The sequence below is a fragment of the Gadus chalcogrammus genome, chromosome 17 (assembly GCF_026213295.1).
Source record: "Gadus chalcogrammus isolate NIFS_2021 chromosome 17, NIFS_Gcha_1.0, whole genome shotgun sequence".
Taxonomy (NCBI): domain Eukaryota; kingdom Metazoa; phylum Chordata; class Actinopteri; order Gadiformes; family Gadidae; genus Gadus; species Gadus chalcogrammus.
In genome coordinates this window covers 595,761-617,150 of record NC_079428.1, presented here as the reverse complement: position 1 = coordinate 617,150, position 21,390 = coordinate 595,761, and the positions used below count along the sequence as shown (strand labels likewise).

Here is a 21,390-nt window from a genome sequence, read left to right as displayed (position 1 = left end):
CCCCCCCCCCCCCCCCCTCCCCCGTCCTCGGGTGGCGTCCCGCGGCGAGCGCCACCTGCTGTGAATCGTCCTCCATTTTGTGTGACTGCTCGAACAAACAGAACAACACAAGATGGCCGATAGTGGAACTGCCTTCTGAGGCGGCTGGCCTCCACTCAGCCTCCCGCGCTGGTTGGTTGGTTGTTTGTTGTCGTGTTGTTGTCATTGTTGTTGTTGTTGTTGTTGTTTTGCTACTATGGTGACCGATGACCTTCCATTTATTTTCGTGGTACAAACTTCGGAGCGCTATGACCTTTGGTTCTTTCACCTTTTCTTGGAAAAAGAGGTTTTGAATTAGCAGAAACCTGTGTGAGTGTGTGTGTGTGTGTGTGCGCTCACGATTAGAAAGCAGCCACACTTGTCTTTGAGTCTCGTGATGTTAGGTTTCCCGAGGAAGAACCGAAAACTAAAAAAAGGCCTTCTTTATGTGTTCACGTCCGACGATGAGACTCCAAACATTCAGCAATACTGCTCTCCTCTCGATCGCATAATGTCTGCCTGACCACTAGCTCACCAGCCAGCTGTGTGTGTGTGTGTGTGTGTGTGTGTGTGTGTGTGTGTGTGTGTGTGTGTGTGTGTGTGTGTGTGTGTGTGTGTGTGTGTGTGTGTGTGTGTGTGTGTGTGTGTGTGTGTGTGTGTGTGTGTTCTAAGCAGGGCCAAGGCTGAAACTGAAAAGAAAAAGGATTAGTACAAAGAAAAATCGAGTCTGAACTCCATTTTGAAAGTGTGTGTTTAACCACTTGTGTTGTCGCTCGAGGTCGACTCTCTGGCAGAAACGTCTGTCCGGCCGTCTTCCACGTCATCTGGACAGAACTCCAGTCTGCTACGCCCAGCGAACATTCCCCTCGCCACCGATTCAGCACCGAGCTCAATTTGTTCCAAAGTTAAAGTATTCAACTGAGCAAACACGTAAATCAGGCGCATTTGCGAAATTTGAAATAAATAACGTAATAACTGCGTTGTTTGTGCCATTTGTGCCAAAAATTAGCGTGTGTTCGCGCCACACCAAATATTCGCTTTGCTTTTGGTATGAATGAATGCTGGACTTCACCAGGGAGCTGTGAACTCTTCGGGGTGCTTCACTCTGCTGTCATGAATGTCTGCTTCCAGAAGCTTCTCCACCTGAAACCACCACCTTGAATTCTGCAAGGAACAAAAAGAAGGGGTTCGCTTGCACACTCAAATTAAAGACAAGTTATATATAAATTATGCCCCCCCCGCCCCAAAGTAACCTTGCCCTTACCTTGTCAATGATGTTAAATATTTTACATTGTAATATTAATATTTTTAAATTATTGGTACATAGCCTCCACTTTTTTTATGTAAAAAATGTAAAAAAACAAAATGAAACAAAAAAAGTCAACCAAGTGCTTTATATCACATGCTGGGTCGTATTTAAAAGAACCGCCCACTTCCTGTCCGAGAAAAGTCCAAAACTAGGTGCTATCAGCCGATACTTTCTGTATATATAATATGGTGTTAGCATCGACGGTAGCATCTGTCGAATTAGCGCTTCTTCTTCTTTACAACTTTTATTGTGAAAATCCACTTTCCAGCCAGCCTGAAACCTTTACTCTTTAGGATAGCCATCACCAAAACTTACTGTAGAATCCTTTCACCTGAGCGGGGTCTGTGTTACTCTCTACGTCTTCCCCTGGGCTCTGCTGTTTTATATGGGGGTGACCCCCCCCCCACCCCCACTATGTGGTCTTGTCTCAAACATCCCTTTGACAATCTGAGCGGACTCCCAGTTTACAACGGTTGATTTTCTTCCTTTTTTTTTTTCAATCTTCTGAGACTTGAGTGTTGAGTTGTGGCCGAGGTAGGCATGGTGGAGGTGGCCGTGAGACAGCATCACCGGCCCCCCTCTTCCCGTGTCACCGTCATGGGGGTCCCCCCCATGTTACGCCTTTTTTACCACCTCCCCCTCCTCCATTACCATGGCTACATAGCTCTTCCAAAAGGAGAGACGGAGGAATAAAGTTAGGGTCTGACATCTCATTCTGTACGCATCCGCAGCGCTTTGGAGAGACATCGTCACTTAACAGCAGATCTGTTCCTGTTTTTATTATTTTTTATTGACCTGTCTAATCAATTCATCATGTTTGTTCTGATTCAAAAAGCAGCTGTGATGCTCTGAATAATGTGTGTGTCCTCTAATATACCAAATGTGTTTTTATAACAGTTTTCATGCACTGCTATAAAAAACAGGGCGCAGGCGAGGCAGCTTTTTAAAAAGAGGCGTGTGCGTGTGTGTGTGTGTGTGTGTGTGTGTGCGCGTGAGTGTGTGTGTGTGTGGAGCCATTAAAGGGGAACCCAACCGTCCTCCTTAAAGACTGATTGGCAGTGAGGGCGCAGACTGCGTCGTTCTTCTTCTGCTTCTGCCCTCTTTTCAAATCTCTCCAGCTACACCCTTCTTTCACCTCCCATCATCTCTCCTCCTCTCCCCCTCTCCTCTCTCCCTCACCCTCTCCTCTCTCTCACCCTCTCCTCTCTATTTGTATGTTCCTTTTGGGGAATGTTCGCTCGCTGGTTTACGCTTCGCTTTGCCTCAGCCAGATTCATTGAATCTGGCTGGCTTCTCTCCCTCCCTCCCACTCTCTCTCTCTCTCTCTCTCTCCCACTCTCTCTCTCTCTCCCTCCCACTCTCTCTCCCTCCCACTCTCTCTCTCTCTCTCCCTCCCACTCTCTCTCTCTCCCACTCTCTCTCTCTCTCTCTCTCCCACTCTCTCTCTCTCTCTCTCCCTCCCACTCTCTCTCTCCCCCCTCCCCCTCTCTCTCCTATGTACTAGTAACGGTCAACAGAGTCATTGTGGTAGTAGACTGCTCTCAAAGGGTTGCTGATGGTAGAATCTGGTGCCGTTTGTAACATTTAGCAATAACGTCAAAATGAAAAAAAAAAACAAGGGGACAGTTTTTTTATATAATAACATACAATAGTTTTTGTTTTTTGTACATATTGCAGTTTCCGATCATGCTCAAAGCCGTATGTCATTGAAAGAAGAAAACAAATATTGGCAATATTGGCAAAAAAACAAAAAGAAATAAAAAAAGATATAAATTTGACCTTGTGTGTCTGGTGATTATTTGGGTTCATTTGGCATTGATGTCATCAGGCCACACCTTGCCGGAGATTAGATGAACACACAAACCTTCTACAACGTCAACATGGCCGCTGGCATCCTCTCCGGTCGGTCGGGGACCTTCAGAGACGTTCGTGCGTGTGAAACCGACCATTACAATCCGTACAACTGACTGGTCTCTGGGGTTCCTGCTCAGCTGGCCTAGCTTTGGGTGCTACCTCCGGTCGGCTCTGGGCTCGGCCGTTAACGACTGTTTGAATCCACTTTAGAGTAAAGCCGATAAAAGCCCCCACGGTGCCGTGGCCAACGGCGTCTCCTCTGGCCGCCTGCTCGTCTGAGAAGGCTTTATTTGGGCAGCCAGAGGTGGCTCATCTGGTCGGGGTTCAAACGATGAGTCAGGACCGCCTGTCTGCTCTACGACCGTTAGATGAGCTTCTGTCATCGACCTCGTAAATGTCACAACAGATTTAACTGCCTTAATTACCGTGATCTATGTGGGTATTTTTAACAGTCAAAGGTCATCCCTCAGTACGACTTGTGTTGGGAGGTTGTCTACAGCAGTTGGTTTACACGTGATTATCATAGGCTAAGAGACTTGAGACAGATGTCGCAGTACATGTGACAGAAACACACCGCTAAGGACAGAGCAGAGATTATACAGCACTGAACACAGACGGCTCCGTCTGCGCCGCGGCGTTCTTTGAAGAAGGAGGCAGGTGTCGAAAGTCCCACCAAACGGCCCGAGCACACAGTACGACATCAACGCACACACACGGCGCTCAAGGACAAAAACAAACAAAAACACTGTAATGGGCTTCCTCGGGCTCTGTGAACTAGGAATACATTGCTCAACCACAGATGAATATATAAAAACAAAGCGAGATGTTGAAGCCGCGCCGCGAGCCTCGACTGCTAATCTTGTTTGTGTCCACAGCAGAGCTGTGCGGGACTTGGTTTACACCGTGCCGCGCTCCAGGAGATCCTGTCCAAACACTGCGGCCTCAGACATATACAGCTGCTGGGCCGCTGGCCTTCTCCAAACATGTGCTCCTATTATCGGATTAACACACTTGCAGATCGTCCGGTGTGCTAGCATAAGGTACGGAGCTGGTCTGCTGCCTGAACTATGTCCAAAGTTGTTTAAAGGGTCGAAACTAGACAGATCTTTTGGACGATGGCTTGAATAATACGGTGAGGGTCGAATCAGATGGGGGGGTTTGATTGATGGATGGGCGGTGACAGCGGTAATCTCCCCTGGTGGCGGTCTTCTGCCTACGGTTGGCGCTACATAACAAGCTGAAGCAGAGTATAAGCCGTACCATAGTCCTACGAAGGGCTCGGCAGGGCGTCAACCAATCACACGGTCACGACCCCCCTGGCGCCCGGCGGATCCTCCCCGTCACCTCGAGGCGTTGGCGTCACGAGTCGCCCGGACCGGGCGCGTGACTCCTCCCCCTCAGGCCTCGGGCTCGCCGCCGGCCGGCGCTCGCACATACGTGAAGCGCACGCAGGCGCCGCCGCCGCCGCCGGGGGGGCTGAGGCCGTTCGCCGCCGCCCCCCCGCCCCCGCTCCCCCTCCCCTTCTTGCTCCCCGCCGACCTCCGGAAGGCGGAGCCTCTGCTGGTGCTCCCGCCGCCGTCGGCGTGGCGACCGGCGCCCCGGGCGCAGCAGGAGAAGGTGGACAGCACGCCCTGGCGGAAGCGCTTGTTCATGAAGCAGTAGATGAGCGGGTTGACGCAGGCGGACACGTAGGACAGCAGGTGGATGAAGGAGATGGGCGCCCCCGTGAGGCGGTGGGCGGAGCGGCGGTCAAAGGCCTGCCAGGCGTTAACCACGAACACCGGCGTCCAGCACAGGAAGAAGAGCGACACGATGACCAGCAGCATGCGGATCACGCGCTTCTTGGCCACCAGGTTGGCGGTGGAACTGCTCCCGGAGACGCGGCCCAGCTTGGCCTTGGTGGACGCGCCGCTGGCTCCGCCTCCGCCGCTGGCTCCGCCTCCGACCCCGCTGCCTGGGCCCGCCCCTCCCAGCAGGCTCCTCCTCTTGGAGGGATTGAGGTAGCAGCCGTCGTTGTCTCCAGGTTTGATGCTTCCTGTGCTGCACTGTCTCTCTGCCGGAGGGGGGGAGAACAGGGTGGTTAACGGAGAGACTCACCGGGTCCAGGGGTCCGTACGGGCCCCCCAGGGTCCAGGGGTCCATACGGGCCCCCCAGGGTCCAGGGGTCCGTACGGGCCCCCCAGGGTAGAGGGGTCCAGGGGTCCGTACGGGCCCCCAGGGTCCAGGGGTCCATACGGGCCCCCCAGGGTCCAGGGGTCCGTATGGGCCCCCCAGGGTAGAGGGGTCCAGGGGTCCGTACGGGCCCCCCAGGGTAGAGGGGTACCCAGGCGCCGGACTGTCAGCCTGGTTGATGATGAATGGGAGCGTTTAAACGGCGTGCGTGGAGGCCGCCTCCTCACTCACCTCGGCTGCTCTTCCTGTTGGTCATCTCGAACTTGATGCCGCGGTAGAGCTCCAGCGAGATGAGTCCGTACGCCGTCATCATCACGATCCCCGGGATGAGGAAGAGCAGCAGCAACAGAGACACGTACCTGACGAAGAGTCCAGAATATAAAGACCGGCGCGTCTTTAAGAGTAATGAACCCCTGGCAGGAAGTCCCTCTCTGGGACTTCCTGCCAGGAAGAGACACCCTCCTCCCCTCCTTCCCCAACGGTATTAATAACAGAGTCGTGGGCACGGAGGTGTGTGAGTGCGGCCGTCGGCCCACAGACCAACGAGCCTGGGACCAGGAAGTGGTCGTTAACGATGCGTTTCCATTGTTTCCGTGACGCTGGCCCTGGGTCTCCAGCCGACAGCTAACTCTTGTTCTAACGATAACAAGTTGTACAGAGAACCAAACATATGGAGGACATAAACCACCTCAGCCCCGACCTGGGGCGGGGGGGGGAGTCTGGAGTGAGGCACTCTGCCGTATAAAAGAGATTCACGGCCCTCGTAACGCAGAGCGGAGGCTTTCCGACAGCAGTTAAAACGTGAGGGATGCCCGACGGCGTCTGAGGACGTCTGCTGAGGCACCACAGACCAGCGGTAAAGAGCCTGGCTTCATCACACTGAAACGCACGGAGCCATATCGGGAGAGCCTGAGGGTGACTTCTAATACTTTTAAAGGGCTGGTCTGACCTTGACCCAACAATATGATCTCATGTTTCCCTTCCCAATAGCACCAGACTGCTATCCAAAAGCGACAGGCGTCAGCCATTGTTACAACCATTTCAATATCTACCCGTAAGTGACCTCACCAATGGGAGCGTCACCCCAGACGTACGACGTGATTGACAGGGCGACACCCCAGCATACCCAGTGGACCACCGTACCAACTGTGCCCCGCCCCATAAGAGGTTGATCCCTCCCACTCATGACGTCACTAACGAAGACCCACTAACGAGGCCCCACTAACGAGATCCCACTAACGAGGCGCCACTAACGACGTGCCACTGCCCCGTGGGTTAAGCGGGTAACGAAGCCTTCTGCTCACCAGGACTGCTGGATGACGTCGTTGGGCCACACCAGGCGACACATGTGGCCGGTGGAGTTGTTGATGCGGGTGAAGGGCCTCAGGGTGCTAGAGATGGGGTAGGGCAGCATCAGGATGAGGGAGGCCGCCCACGTGGCCGAGATGACTTTGACGGCGTGCGACTTGGTCTGCCAGGTGCGCGAGGTGAGCGGGTTGCAGATGGCGCTGTAGCGCTCCAGGGAGATGGCCATCAGGTTGAAGGTGGACACGCTCACCGACACGCCTGGGGACAGACAACGCTCACTTCCTGTAAGGAAATACCACCGGCTTCCTGTTTACCAAACAGTGGGAGCGGCTCTGGGGACTCTGGTTTGAGATGCTTGGAGGAGGAGAAGGGTTAGGGCCAGGGCTCCGAACCGGTTCAAGGAACGAAAACGAAAACGAACGGAATTTTACGAGGAACGGAAACGGAAACGGAAACGAAAACCAAATGGTCTTCAACTGTTCCGGAACAGAAACGTTATTCTGAAATCCCCAAAACCGGTTAATAACGTTTTCCGTTCTCTATATAGCCTATACAAATTTCACAAAAGCATAGCCTATTTCCTGAAAAATAAATAAATAAATACGGTGTCCGCGTTCACTTCGCCGCCCGCTAAGCTCAGTTGTCACAAATTCCCACCACCATCCTGGCGAGAGGCCATTTAGAAACAACAGTTGCACTGAGCTCTATCTTCGACAAAGGTAACGTGAGCTAAATGAACCGAGTCCACTATATCGCCTTTGCATTGTCTCTTGTTGGTGGGCGTGCCCTTAAACTGCGTCCGCGTCCAAGTTTGATTGACATGATCAGACAGCCCGCCCGCTCCCTGGTGACAGCCCTCACTGCTGTCTGCACACAGCTATTTGATAAATGCCAGATTATAAAACACGCATTTCAAAAATCGAGTCTGACTGTCAATAACAATGCGGGACAACGTCTCAATTTGCGGGACGTGTACAAATGAATGGAAATGCGGGACTATCCCGCACAAAGCGGGACATCTGGTCACCCTATATCGACCACAAAAAGAGACTAGACCCAATAACACTGCCGGAACGTTAAGAACGAACGTTATTTTACGTTCCGAACCGGTTCAGGAACGATATGTTGGTACGCGGAACGCAAGAACGAAAACGTTAAATATACCGGTTCCGTTCGGAGCAGAACGATTGAAAAATGATTTAGTTTCCAAGCCCTGGTTAGGGCGCCTTGCTCACGGACGCCTGGAGGTACACTGTAGGGGCTGGGAATCGAACCATGACCCTTCCAGATGGGAGTCGCCCTAGCCACTAGAGCTTCCCGTCCCTCTCTGCTGACGCTGATCGGTTGAGTGAATGGCTCCTCTAAGCCGTGGTGAACTACTGGCTGTGTTCCCCTCCGGTCTGAGGTGTTGCACTGTTTAAATCTAAAGTTTAGACAAAGTCTGTCAAAACACAAACACTTCTCAGCTCCTAATTGACTGCATTGCTAAAGCCAAATCCAACCAGGGTGACTGTGCTAATTGGAATGTGAATCTGTGGTGGAAATATTAATCGTAACTATAATATACAATTATATACAAATTAGATAAAGCTTGTTTCAATAATTACGAGTAAATTGAAAAGGGATTTGTATTCCCCTTGGACCTAGAGATGCCTCCCGTTCTAATTTCAAGGTGTCCAGGTAGTTTGCATTTTCATCGCCACTGCAGTGTGATACTGAGGCCGATCGACTGACTACTTTGTTGTGTAGATTCCTTCAACTGTCCCCCAGCCTGGCTTGCAGCTTTGCAGACATGTCCACTTCACCCAGAGTGTATTGCAATTGGTCTCTCCCGCCAATCCTTAACTCTTCACGAGCCATGGTCATGGCTCACCTTTGATTCCTTTGTATTAATGACCAACGATGTGAGTTGTAAGAATAAGAAGAACTTCCCTATAAGAATCATGTTCCCCCATTACCTCAATGAATGTATTTGTTATGCTGCGAGTAGCTTCCTAAGATCAAGCTCTACAATGTAATCAAAGATTTTGCTGTCCGAAGTGTCCTAAAAATACATTATTCTTAATCAGTATCCTATTCAAGGAAGCCTTCAACGTTATTGAGTCAGCCTGACCCGAGCAGCTGCATGACAGTAGATTAAACCAACCCTTTGAAAGGGTTCCAGAACTATCTCTACCAAACCGGCTCCTCCATCAGCTGGTTGTTGACACGCCAAGGCGAGCAGATCCTGTCTGATAAATACCTCCACCTTATCGCCCCGGCCCCGAGAGGAGAGGGGTAAACGGGTTAACCTGCCCGAGATGGACGGCCGGACCGCTAGCATGACAGCGCCGTGGTTAGCCGGCCACATAATACCGACCGGCAGGAAACGTCAGAAACCCGACCAGGATAACAGCGCAGATATGTGTCGGAAAACCATCGCTAATCCGATAAAATGGCAAGATGAGGAATTTGAGATTCCGAAGTCAATTATTTTCGCCACAGCTTATATGAGTTGTTGAGGTTGTTCTGTTTTTCTTTAAGCTTGAGGTCACATCCTGTGAATACCTCCACGGTCTCTGAGAGAGATACAAACCGGCCCCACCTAGAAAACATTCCTGTTTTCAAGTCAACTTTAACCCTGATCCAGAGGAGGTGACACCTGCTCACTAACAGACAAGGCTTAAAAAGCCAAGTGGGACTTTTATTTTATTTTTTAAATTAAAAGTCAAATTAAGAATCATTGGGCATTTTAAACAATTATTATTATTGGATCCTCACACACATAATATTATGGGTGCTTATTTTGCATGTTGTCGGGAGTGTACTGGTAATCTATGAAAACGTGGTTGTTTTGATAAAACACAGTTCGAATATATGCTATACTTTGCCATCTCCAAATGTATTAAAACGTCCAAAGATGCCATATTACCACAGTTTTGGACGAGAGTTGGTAATGGCGGCTGTTGGGGGGGGGGGGGGGGATTCATGCCCATGGACTTACATTTATCGTCTCGTGTGAATTGTCACTTATAGCCTACTTTTCCTCAATTTTCATATTCAGGTATTCTCTCTTTGGATTTACTTTGTGAAAACCAGGGCAACCTCTTAATAGTAAGTATTAGTGGCATTTTTTGTTGGGTTTTCTCTACTAAAATATTGATCAGCTAATCTGTCCCTTCCACCCTTTCTTTTTTTTCTGCAGGTTTGTGTGAATGTGGGAGTGTAAACTTTGTGACATATCACCAGTATCAAGCAGGTATTGAGCTCAGCGTTATTCTTGTAATTTAGAGGCAACTGTAAACAGTTGCCTCTGGATCAATCTCAATCTCCACACACACACACACACACACACACACACACACACACACACACACACACACACACACACACACACACACACACACACACACAGGAGATTGTACTAATTTGTACAACTGTCAATAAATGTATTTGTTTTTTATTTATTTTCCAAATTCCTTTCCAGGCTCCTTGTTGTCGTAATAAATATGGATAATTGCTCTAATGTATGTCCTACCTTCTTATTTCTTCGCAAAATGATATTTAACTTGTGTTTTTGTAAACAGTGATTGTTGTAGCTGAATTTCAGCAGAATACGAAAACTGAGGTACAGTGAAGACTATTTAAGCCCAAAAGTTAAAATGTATGCATTTCAATTACATGACAATTTTCCATCTATTTTGATCACATAACTCCAATGTAAAAAATGACATTTCAATCCATGTTTATTAATCATGTTCATGTAATCTAACCAAATACATTGGGTTTATGCATAATACCTGAGTAAGTCCAATTTAATTGATTAATGTTGAGTTTATCTAATTTATTCATGTTGAATGAACATGATTAATAAACATGGATTGAAATGTCATTTTTTACATTGGAGTTATGTGATCAAAATAGATGGAAAATTGTCATGTAATTGAAATGCATACATTTTAACTTTTGGGCTTAAATATTTTTTTGAGTGTTGATGGGACCTAATTGGTGCCCTTTTAGGTTCGCGATCCACAGTTTGGACACCACTGAGACCTCCACAGCCAAACGGCGATCACCAGTGCTCACCCATGAAGTACATAACCAGCTTGCACATGCCAGCGCCGAACACGAAGTTCCTCATGAGGTTGGGGATGAGCGTGAAGGGGATGCAGACCAGAGAAACCATCAGGTCGGACACGGCCAGCGACAGCAGGAACAGGTTGGTGACCGTCCGCATGCGCCGGTTGCGCACCAGCACGGCGATGATGAGGGTGTTGCCGAGCACGCTGAGGAGGAAGATGAGGCTGTACAGCACGATGCGGACCGCCTCATTGATGTCTGGATCGGGTCGGATCGGGTCAGAGAGAGCGAGAGCGAGAGAGAGAGAGAGAGAGAGAGAGAGAGAGAGAGAGAGAGAGAGAGAGAGAGAGAGAGAGAGAGAGAGAGAGAGAGAGAGAGAGAGAGAGAGAGAGAGAGAGAGAGAGAGAGAGATGGATGGAGATAAGCGCAGGCAGGTAAACAGATGCGGGACGAGATAGTTAAAGACAGGCGGGAGAGAGAGACAGCTGAGCAAGGCGATCTCAGGTGCCGTCGCGGCAGGACGTCGGTTCCACATTTTTGTGACATTACCCCACGTGAACATACAACTCAAGAACACACACACACACACACACACACACACACACACACACACACACACACACACACACACACACACACACACACACACACACACACACACACATGTTTTAGAGGAGCACAGAAGAGACACACACACAAACCTATATAAAGAGACACAAACACACATGTAGTCGTGGAGCTACTGGAGACGCATACACAAACCGACACATAAACAAAGACACACACACACACACACACACACACACACACACACACACACACACACACACACACACACACACACACACACATACACACACTCTCTTTGTACACGTAGTAAAATCTGACATGACGGGTATGGGTATGCATGCAGTGCCTCGTGTATTATTTAAAGGTCTAGACTAGACATATCCATTTTTGGGTTGCATTTTATTTAGACTCTGAGATAAAACTAAAAGACGAGATTGGTCTTTCTGCTGGCTGATGGCTATAATAAGATCCAGCCAACACCGTATGTTATGGTCTTATTCCTTCGTTTGTTTGAATTGATTTTAACTGAATAAATTAGATCATTAAACGACAACAGGCAATTATGCCTCAACCAAACAGGAAAACATCCATAACATCTCAAACATTACAGTGTTTTGTATTTTTATTTTTTATAAAATGCAATTTTGACCTGATCTGACCTGAGACTGAATCCTTCCCATCACCTCCTCCTGACCCTCAACCTGTCAATCAACTGAGACCTGAACCTGAAGCTGTCAATCAACTGAGACCTACTCCTGAAGCTGTCAACTGAGACCTGAAGCTCAACATGTCACATACTGGAAGACCACCAGTCAATGTACTGGGAGACAACCAGTCTGTACAGGGAGCTACCAGTCTCCACTGGGAGCCCACCGGTCACACACCTTTGGGTTCTGGCGGAGAGTCCAGGTCTTCACACTCGGACTGGTTCCTGATCCCGAAGCTGCAGAGGATCCGGTTGAGGTCGGTGGAATTTAGCAGCAGGTCCGTCAGCGTGGAAGTTTCCATGGCGCGCGAGGTCAATCCAACACTGGTTATTAATAATGTTAATAATATCAATAATATTAGTAAGACCAGAGAGCCGCGGAGACAGAGGCTCTGAACCGGTCTGAACCTGGACCCCGACGGAGAGGATGAGGTCTGTCAGACATGGTGGCCGCGAGGTGAGAGAGAGAAGATGTACTCGAGATATTAATGGTTAATAAGATGAAAGTTGGCAGGAGGACGAGGGGCTGCTGCGCGTGGCTGGAGCGCTCCGCCGTGTGTGGCGCGGGAAGCATCGCGTGTGGAGTCGTGGCTGCGCGCGGAGTCCTCCCGCGCGCTCTGACAGCATGACGCGTCTTTCTATTACCATGTGTCACTCATATCTGCTCTGTCTGTGGATATATATGAGGACATATGTATATACGTGTGTGTGTGTGTGTGTGTGTGTGTGTGTGTGTGTGTGTGTGTGTGTGTGTGTGTGTGTGTGTGTGTGTGTGTGTGTGTGTGTGTGTGTGTGTTTGTAGATGTATATGTGATGGATATACATATATATGTACATGTGTATATATACAGTATATATATATATATATATATATATATATATATAGTGTGTGTGTATATATATACACACACGTGTATATATATGTGTACACACACACACACACACACACACACACACACACACACACACACACACACACACACACACACACACACACACACACACACACACACACACATATACATATGTGTGTTTATGTATATGTATGTGTGTTTATGTATATGTAATACTATGTATGTGTGTGTATATATATTAAAAAAATATATATATACTGTATACTGTACTGTAATTATTAGTTGGAATTGTGCGATTACATTTAATTCAGGAGATAATATTATTACATATTATACTTTAAGTAAAGTGAGAGTCAATCAAACCGAACCCTGGTCAACATTGTAAGGAAACCATGTTTCTAAATCCAGTCAGAATAGATCTACATAGAGATAGGCCTACATTTAATCCAAGACTATAATTTCTGTGAATAAAGCAACAATTATTAACAAAACATTATAAAAGACGCAATTAAGGAAAGTCGAAACTCGGCCGGAACCAATCGTCGCAGGTCGAGTTTCCGCAGATGGCGACGCGGTCCTCCGTTGCTAGGTAACCACGGAGGGAGGCTGCTGCTGTTTTCCGGGGGAAGTGGACCAGTACCGCCGAATCTCTGCAGGGATGATGGACGGGCGGAAGGAGCGCGAGCTGTCTGCAGAGATGATTGACGGGGGCACGGAGCGCGAGCTGTCCGCCACAATCGCCCAGCTCGTGCAGCGGCTGAAGGGAAGCCACCTGCACTCCCAGCTCGAGCGGCGGGCCAAGGTGAGTCGCTCGCGCCGCGGCCAAGGTGAACCAGGTGTGTGTATGTGTGTCACGCTGAACGTCGTCCGCGCCCCGTGTTTTCAGGACTGTCTGCACCAGCCCGAAATCAAACTCGAGTCTCTGAAAGAGGACGTGCGTCACTTCCTCAGAGTGTCAGGTGAGCTCTAACGTGCGCCTCATATGCACAACAAACAACCAGCAAGTGATGTTAAGATGTGCGTTCACTCGTTGACGGGCCGTGGTTGTAATGCGGTGTTGTGTTGTCCGCAGGCTGGGAGAAGAAGCTGCATAATGCGGTTTACAGGGAGATGCACGTGTAAGTCACTCACTGATCACTCTTCACTGATCATTGTTCATGACTCCTCTTATTGGGCATAATAGTGCTTAATGACATGATGGAGTAATAACATGGGCAACTTGTTAGACCCGCTGTTGTAGGAGCTACTCGGGCCTATCAGAAGGACACACGCACACGTGTAAACACACAAGCATAAATCACACACATGCATAAATACACAAATGCATAAATACGCACGAAAATGCATAAATACACACACGCATAAATACGCACACACATGCATAATAGACACACAGACACACGCATGCATTAATACGCGCACACACTCTCGTGCACGGTTTCCATGCATCGTGTTGTTGATCACTGAGGCGTCCTGACAGGTCGATAGCTGTCGGAGCTAGCCGTCGGAGCTAACTCCTGGATGTATAATTCAGTTTATGATGTATAATTGAGGAGCAGAGTAGGACAGCCAGTGTCTCTGAAGGCTGCGTTCACTCGGGTTTAGTGAGCTGCGTTGTTGTGCTGCTGGTGTCTTCTGATCCAGTTTAACATCAGTTGGTCTTTACCTGGACTCCTGTATTGAGCTGTATTCTAGTTATTTAACGTGGTTATAGGCTGTATTCCAGTTATTTAACGTGGTTATGAGCTGTATAATAGTTATGGAACGTGGTTATAAGGTGTATTCTAGTTATTTAACGTGGTTATAAGCTGTATGCTAGTTATTTTACGTGGTTAAGCTGTATTGCAGTTATTTAACGTGGTTAAGCTGTATTCCAGTTATTTAACGTGGTTATAAACTGTATTGTATTATTTAACGTGGTTATAAACTGTATTGTAGTTATTTAACGTGGTTATAAGCTGTATTCCAGTTATTTAACGTGGTTCCAAGGTGTTTGTCCGTCACACTCACGCCTGGTTCCCTAGCCGGGGGGTGTGACGGTTACATTACGACAGTTGTCTCAGTAGGACTACGTCTGGTCTGAGCTCCGCTACAACATGGCGGCAGTGATTCAGTCCGGCTTTGGTTGCTTTTCTGGTCTGATGAACGGGTTCTGTCAGGTGCTGTTTGGTTCTGAATCTTTGATGCTTCCCATATTAAATCTGTCTTTGTGCAGAAGGCATGGTGGACCACATCTGTGTGAAAGCAAAGCACACACGTGCACACACCCACACACACACACAAACGCACATGCACACATACACACACACGCGTGCATGCACTGTCCATTCACAACGTGATCCTTCACAAGGTTTATTCTGTCGTGATTCAGTTTCTCTAAAAATAATGCAATCCACAAACATGACTCCACGTCCATGTCCCCCCCCCCCCCACCCCCCCGCAGCCAGCCCCCCCTCAGCCTTCTGCCCACCCCCCCCGAGCATCGGAAGGAGCCCCTGCTCTACATGCGCCTCGCTCAGGTCAGCCTGTCTCCTCCCATCCCCGTCAACACGTCTGCTGCTCCCACTACAGCTCCCTCTGTCTGTCTGTCTGTCTGTCTGTCTGTCTGTCTGTCTGTCTGTCTGTCTGTCTGTCTGTCTGTCTGTCTGTCTGTCTGTCTTACTCTCGCTCTCTCTCTCTGTCTGCGTCTCTGTCACTCTGGCTGTGTGTGTGTGTGTGTGTGTGTGTGTGTGTGTGTGTGTGTGTGTGTGTGTGTGTGTGTGTGTGTGTGTGTGTGTGTGTGTGTGTGTGTGTGTGTGTGTGTGTGTGTGTGTGTCTGTGTCCGACACTTCTACCTCACCCTCTGTCTGTCTCACTCTTGTTATCAGTCTGCATTTCTTCTCTCTCTCTCTCTCTCTCTCTCTCTCTCTCTCTCTCTCTCTCTCTCTCTCTCTCTCTCTCTCTCTCTCTCTCTCTCTCTCTCTCTCTCTCTCTCTCTCTCGTCTTCTACCTATCTGACATAATCTCTGCCTGTCTCCAACTTCTAAAGTATGTGTGTGTATTTATATGTGTGTGTATTTATATGTGTGTGTGTGTGCTCCACGATGCAGGCCAGCTGGGAGAGGCGTGTCCTGAAGAGCCTGAGCAGCATGAGCTCAGAGCTGGGCGTCCCATTGGCCCGCAAGGTACCTTCTGGCCAATCAGCATCATCCCGCCCTCTGATTGGTCCAAATGAGTGCTTGATTACATGTTATGTCAGGATGCCCCTGCAAGCTACTGCAGCTAATTAGCCATTTTAAAACAGCTGTGCAATTAACAGATGTGGTGCTGTTGGGTTAGGGTGGGGCGGCCGTTTTAGATTCACATTGTTCTAGTTTCTTACAGATTTATTAATTGTTAAAGGTGTGAATGGAATCTGCTTGGTGTTTCACCAACGGAGCTGTCCTCCTTTCCTTCTTGAATAATATAATCAAACACTAAAATAATTAAATTTGTATTGATCAGATGAAACAGGAAAAGCAATGACTATTAACCAGAGCATGTCACTGACATAACAAGCATCCAAGAATACAGTTTTCTATATGACTGTGTGTGTGTGTGTGTGTGTGTGTGTGTGTGTGTGTGTGTGTGTGTGTGTGTGTGTGTGTGTGTGTGTGTGTGTGTGTGTGTGTGTGTGTGTCCAGCGGCCTGCTGCTGAGCAGAAGGAACTGGCCAACAAGTGGAACGAGATGAGTACGGACGAGCCAGGTGGGTCGCTGCACCACGGCCAATCAGGCGTCAGCATGGGGACGGCTCCACCAATGAGACTCTGTTCATATGACTGTCTGTCTGCCTGTCTGTCTGCCTGTCTGGGGGCTTCACCTTGTGCGATGGATTCCTTCTCTCCTAGCAGCTGGTCTTTTTTATTTTCTCTTCCTCCGTTCCGTCAGCCCTTCCTGGAGGCTCTCGTTAAACGACAGATGTGTAGTGAGGAGTGGTGTTCTGTTACGTTTGCTCCACTGTGAGGGTTCCATCGATCGGAATGAACAACGATTGAACTCGCAGATAAGTCAGCAACTAAACACGCGGCCAACAGAAGTGACTTCCTGTTCCCACCCGGTGCCGTCGCTGGCAGGGGGCTCAGACGCGGTCCAGGGTGGCAGCCCTGGCTGCGCGGTTCAGAGGAGAGCGTACAGACGCCCTCCAGTCCCGTAAACACCTGCCGGTTTGACGGGGAGCTGGAGATACTGGCACCTCGACGGCGTGAACGCAGCCCCCGCTGGTCCTGTGTTTACGGGCCCCGGGGCAGAGCGAGCATCGGAACGCACGGCGATCTGCCCGCGCTGAGCCTGGCCAGACGCGCTCCCAGAATGCCGAGCGGTCCTCACAAGGCTATCTGGAGCTCGGGGGTAGGGAATGTTTGGGAACGTCTGGGACAGGGCGCTGTCCCGTGTCTGTAAACACTTTAACGGGCCGGTGAAGATATCCAGACGACTCGGGGCGATGTGTGATAATGACGGGCAGGACGGGGGGAGGGAGGGGACACACCGTGCACTGTTCCTGACGGGCGTGCACGTGAAGGCACTCGGGACTTCCACGTCCTCAGGAAGTCCACTTGAGGAGCAGAGCCTGTCAGCCGTGTCGGACCGGACCCTTCAGAGCCCTGAGCCCGTTCCCGTTCCCTAGCTGTAGCTCCCGACCTCAAACTCAAACCATGAAAACGGAGGAACCATCGCAGTCCCTGGAGTGAGGAAGGTTCCGGGTGCTCAGAGTTAAAACACTGCGATTGTAATGGTAGATGGACTCCTTTCTAACCAGTGTCCACTTAAAGCGCTTTACAATATTGCCTGACATTAACCCATTCATGCACACATTCACACACCGACGGCGGAGTCACCATGCAAGGCGACAGCCAGCTCGTCAGGAGCAGTCGGGATGAGGTGCCTTGCTTAGGGACATCTCGAACTAGCAACTTTCCGGCCACATGCTGCCGATGCCAATTGTGTTTGGACTATGGTATTTGTGAGATCAGCTTCAGTTATGCTGATGACGTGACCTTGTTTGTTGCAGATCTCAGTCAGTTCAGACCCGTCTACGCCCCTAAAGACTTCCTGGAGGTAAACTTTATCGACCCCTCAACCAAACCCATCCATCTCCTGGTCTTGTGTGAGTGACTGCGGCTCCCTCGTACTGAGGACTACATTACCCATGTCTCCAAGGTGCTGATTGGCCTCCGGAACCCGAACCACGACCACAGCGAGCAGGTCAGCACCCGGAGCCATTGGGGCCTCATCCAGCTGCCCCTAAGTGTCAGAGACGTGGTCCAGATGGTGAGCAGCGGGAAGGCTTAGTGTGGCTCGGACGTCCTGGGACTTAATGTACGCTCTTATTGTGGCTCGGACGTCCTGGGACTTAATGTACGCTCTTATTGTGTGTTTTACGTCCTGGGAGTTAATGTACGCTCTTATTGTGTATTGCACGTCCTGGGAGTTAATGTACACACTTATTGTATGTTGTACATCCTGGCACTTAATGTAGTACTGTGATGAGCTCTGCTTGTCTCTCTCTGAGCTCACTGGTTACCCTGTGGTGCTCAGACTGTGATGAGCTCTGCTTGTCTCTCTCTGAGCTCACCATTACCCTGTGGTGCCCAGACTGTGATGAGCTCTGCTTGTCTCTCTCTGAGCTCTCTGGTTACCCTGTGGTGCGCAGACTGTGATGAGCTCTGCTTGTCTCTCTCTGAGCTCTCTGGTTACCCTGTGGTGCTCAGACTGTGATGAGCTCTGCTTGTCTCTCTCTGAGCTCACCGTTACCCTGTGGTGCTCAGACTGTGATGAGCTCTGCTTGTCTCTCTCTGAGCTCACCATTACCCTGTGGTGCCCAGACTGTGATGAGCTCTGCTTGTCTCTCTCTGAGCTCTCTGGTTACCCTGTGGGGCTCAGACTGTGATGAGCTCTGCTTGTCTCTCTCTGAGCTCTCTGGTTACCCTGCGGTGCTCAGACTGTGATGAGCTCTGCTTGTCTCTCTCTGAGCTCACCGTTACCCTGTGGTGCTCAGACTGTGATGAGCTCTGCTTGTCTCTCTCTGAGCTCACCGTTACCCTGGGATGCTCAGACTGTGATGAGCTCTGCTTGTCTCTCTCTGAACTCTCTGGTCACCCTGGGGTGTCCGGGCTGTGATGAGCTCTGCTTGTCTCTCTCTGAGCTCTCTGGTCACCCTGGGGTGTCCGGGCTGTGATGTCCGGGCTGTGATGAGCCTCTTGTGTTCCTGTGATCAGAGAGAGATGTACTCCGAGCTGGGCCTGACGTCTGGACAGCTGGGCATCGACGATGAGGCTAACCTCCATCCAGGTAGGAGACGCTTCAGTCTGGGGATCAGCAGGACTCGTAATCAACTCATTATCTCTTATAATTGTTCTCAGAACTAATATGTAGAGGTATGTGTTCATATTATATATGTTCTTTCATTATTATATCTTTTAGAATTCTCAGTCCCTTCAGCATGGTCAGAGAAGTGGTCGAGAAATCTATTAACTAACATAAAGAGGTTATTGTTCATTTGATGTTGATGTCCTTCTATCATTTTTAAATGTATTTATTTAAACTATTTAATGGATTGGATTCTCAGTCCTTTCCGCTTGCTCAGAGAAGTGGTCGATTGCAGTCTATTGTCTGGCTCTCCGTCCTCGCTCAAACAATGTCTCTGGACTCGTATGCGTTCGTACCGAGCTGGCTTCACGTTTTAAAGAGGAACGCTGTGTCTCGCTGTGTGTTTGTGCATTGGGCTGATAACACGAGGATGTTTATTACACTAATGTAGGTCATCCCTGTCTCGGTCCACTGCTCATTCCCCTTCCGTCTCTCTTCCAGACGTGTTTGAGAGCCAGCACGTCGAGGTTGGTAAGAAAGGTAAGCTGAAGGCTCGTTGTCCTAACTCTGCGAGTCTAACTCTGAGACTATGTACTGAGAGATGTATATTTCTATATTGTTATACGTGATGACCTCTTGTCTTGTATGAACATGTGAGTGGTCAGCTGAGTGTGTGGCGATGCTTTAACCTGTTGCACGTTGGCCCACAGCAGGTGAACCGAGCCCTAGAGTCCACTCAGTCTGACTCGGGCCAGGTGAGGCTGCTTCCACCGGCCGTCCTCCACACTCACTAATGTACACACCTGTACTCTGTGTGTGGGGGGAGGCTGGTCAATGCATCCCATGTTTGACCGTTTGCAGCGTCCCCCCCAGGGTCAGGTGCTCTGTAGGGAGGTCCACGGACCCCGCGGGCGTTCAGGGTGATAGGCCCTGTGTTTATTTACCCATTGTCATCGGGGACAGTAGTCCAGAGAACCACTTAACTCTGCTCGGGGCCTCTCGGACATGCCAGGGTAAACACAGAGCCACTCATCCACACCAATCACAAGGCCTTCTCTAGAATAACAACGTGTGTGTGTGTGTGTGTGTGTGTGTGTGTGTGTGTGTGTGTGTGTGTGTGTGTGTGTGTGTGTGTGTGTGTGTGTGTGTGTGTGTGTGTGTGTGTGCGTGTGCGTGTGCGTGTGCGTGTGCGTGTCTGTGTCTGTGTCTGTGTCTGTGTCTGTGTCTGTGTCTGTGTCTGTGTCTGTGTCTGTGTCTGTGTCTGTGTCTGTGTCTGTGTCTGTGTCTGTGTACTTTGGCGATGAACTGGGGCTTACTGTTCGCGTAGCTCGTTGCCATCCCATGAAAGTCTAAAGTGTGTGTGTGTGTGTGTGTGTGTGTGTGTGTGTGTGTGTGTGTGTGTGTGTGTGTGTGTGTGTGTGTGCGCTGACCGCTCCACTGCAGTATGTGTGTGTGTGTGTTGTGTCAGGTCCTCAGATGGGATATGGTTGTTTGAGTTGAGTGCCAAGATTAGGAATGCGCATAATTAGTTGAATGTGTGCCATTGGTCGAGGCACTGGAAGCCAACCGAGACAGCAGGACCTCGACCCTCTGGCCAATCACTGTCAAGTAGAAATACCATGTTTTAGAGGACTTTCCTCCCTGCGTGATTTCCTCTGCCGCCATTTTTCAAAGGAGTTGTTGCTCTCTCTCTCTCTCTCTCTCTCTCTCTCTCTCTCTCTCTCTCTCTCTCTCTCTCTCTCTCTCTCTCTCTCTCTCTCTCTCTCTCTCTCTCTCTCTCTCTCTCTCTCTCTCTCTCTCTCTCTCTCTCTCTAACCCGTCGTCATGCTCTCTCTCTCTCTCTCTCTCTCTCTCTCTCTAACCCGTCGTCATGCTCTCTCTCTCTCTCTCTCTCTCTCTCTCTCTAACCCGTCGTCATGCTCTCTCTCTCTCTCTCTCTCTCTCTCTCTCTAACCCGTCGTCATGCTCTCTCTCTCTCTCTCTCTCTCTCTCTAACCCGTCTGTCATGCTCTCTCTCTCTCTCTCTCTCTCTCTCACCTGTCGTCATGCTCTCTCTCTCTCTCTCTCTCTCACCCGTCGTCATGCTCTCTCTCTCTCTCTCTCTCTCACCCGTCACCATGCTCTCTCTCTCTCTCTCTCTCTCACCCGTCACCATGCTTTCTCTCTCTCTCTCTCTCTCTCTCTCTCTCTCTCTCTCTCTCTAACCGGTCCACC

At 49.6% G+C, this 21,390-nt stretch overlaps 2 protein-coding genes across 2 annotated transcripts; one reads left to right on the top strand and one right to left on the bottom strand.

Annotated features, from left to right (window-relative positions):
• Positions 1-4,578: 4,578 nt before the first annotated feature.
• On the bottom strand, positions 4,579-12,580 carry cckar (cholecystokinin A receptor). The gene is made up of 5 exons (XM_056576138.1): positions 12,175-12,580; positions 10,727-10,978; positions 6,658-6,919; positions 5,585-5,712; positions 4,579-5,234 (listed from the first exon to the last, which is right to left on the bottom strand). Exons 1-5 carry the CDS (start codon positions 12,296-12,298, stop codon positions 4,579-4,581), a joined length of 1,422 nt encoding a protein of 473 aa, XP_056432113.1. The 5' UTR covers positions 12,299-12,580.
• tbc1d19 (TBC1 domain family, member 19) lies at positions 12,145-19,969 on the top strand. The gene is made up of 11 exons (XM_056575592.1): positions 12,145-12,453; positions 13,399-13,652; positions 13,737-13,809; positions 13,923-13,968; positions 15,294-15,369; positions 15,940-16,014; positions 16,513-16,576; positions 17,879-17,925; positions 18,028-18,138; positions 19,086-19,158; positions 19,678-19,969. The coding sequence occupies exons 2-11, from the start codon at positions 13,509-13,511 to the stop codon at positions 19,803-19,805; spliced, it is 837 nt and encodes a 278-aa protein (XP_056431567.1). The 5' UTR covers positions 12,145-12,453; positions 13,399-13,508; the 3' UTR covers positions 19,806-19,969.
• The last annotated feature ends 1,421 nt before the right edge of the window (positions 19,970-21,390 follow it).

What these genes read in the sequence shown, in the direction of transcription:
- cckar (XM_056576138.1), bottom strand. Translation starts at nt 12,298, where the DNA reads ATGGAAACTTCCACGCTGACGGACCTGCTGCTAAATTCCACCGACCTC. An exon ending in GCTGGTTATGTACTTCATGG is followed by an intron (nt 6,920 to 10,726) that starts GTGAGCACTGGT and finishes GTCTGTCCCCAG; the next exon opens with GCGTGTCGGTGAGCGTGTCC. An exon ending in CAACAGGAAGAGCAGCCGAG is followed by an intron (nt 5,235 to 5,584) that starts GTGAGTGAGGAG and finishes CCCCTCCGGCAG; the next exon opens with AGAGACAGTGCAGCACAGGA.
- tbc1d19 (XM_056575592.1), top strand. Translation starts at nt 13,509, where the DNA reads ATGATGGACGGGCGGAAGGAGCGCGAGCTGTCTGCAGAGATGATTGAC. An exon ending in GCGTCCCATTGGCCCGCAAG is followed by an intron (nt 16,015 to 16,512) that starts GTACCTTCTGGC and finishes GTGTGTGTCCAG; the next exon opens with CGGCCTGCTGCTGAGCAGAA. An exon ending in TCAGAGACGTGGTCCAGATG is followed by an intron (nt 18,139 to 19,085) that starts GTGAGCAGCGGG and finishes TCCTGTGATCAG; the next exon opens with AGAGAGATGTACTCCGAGCT.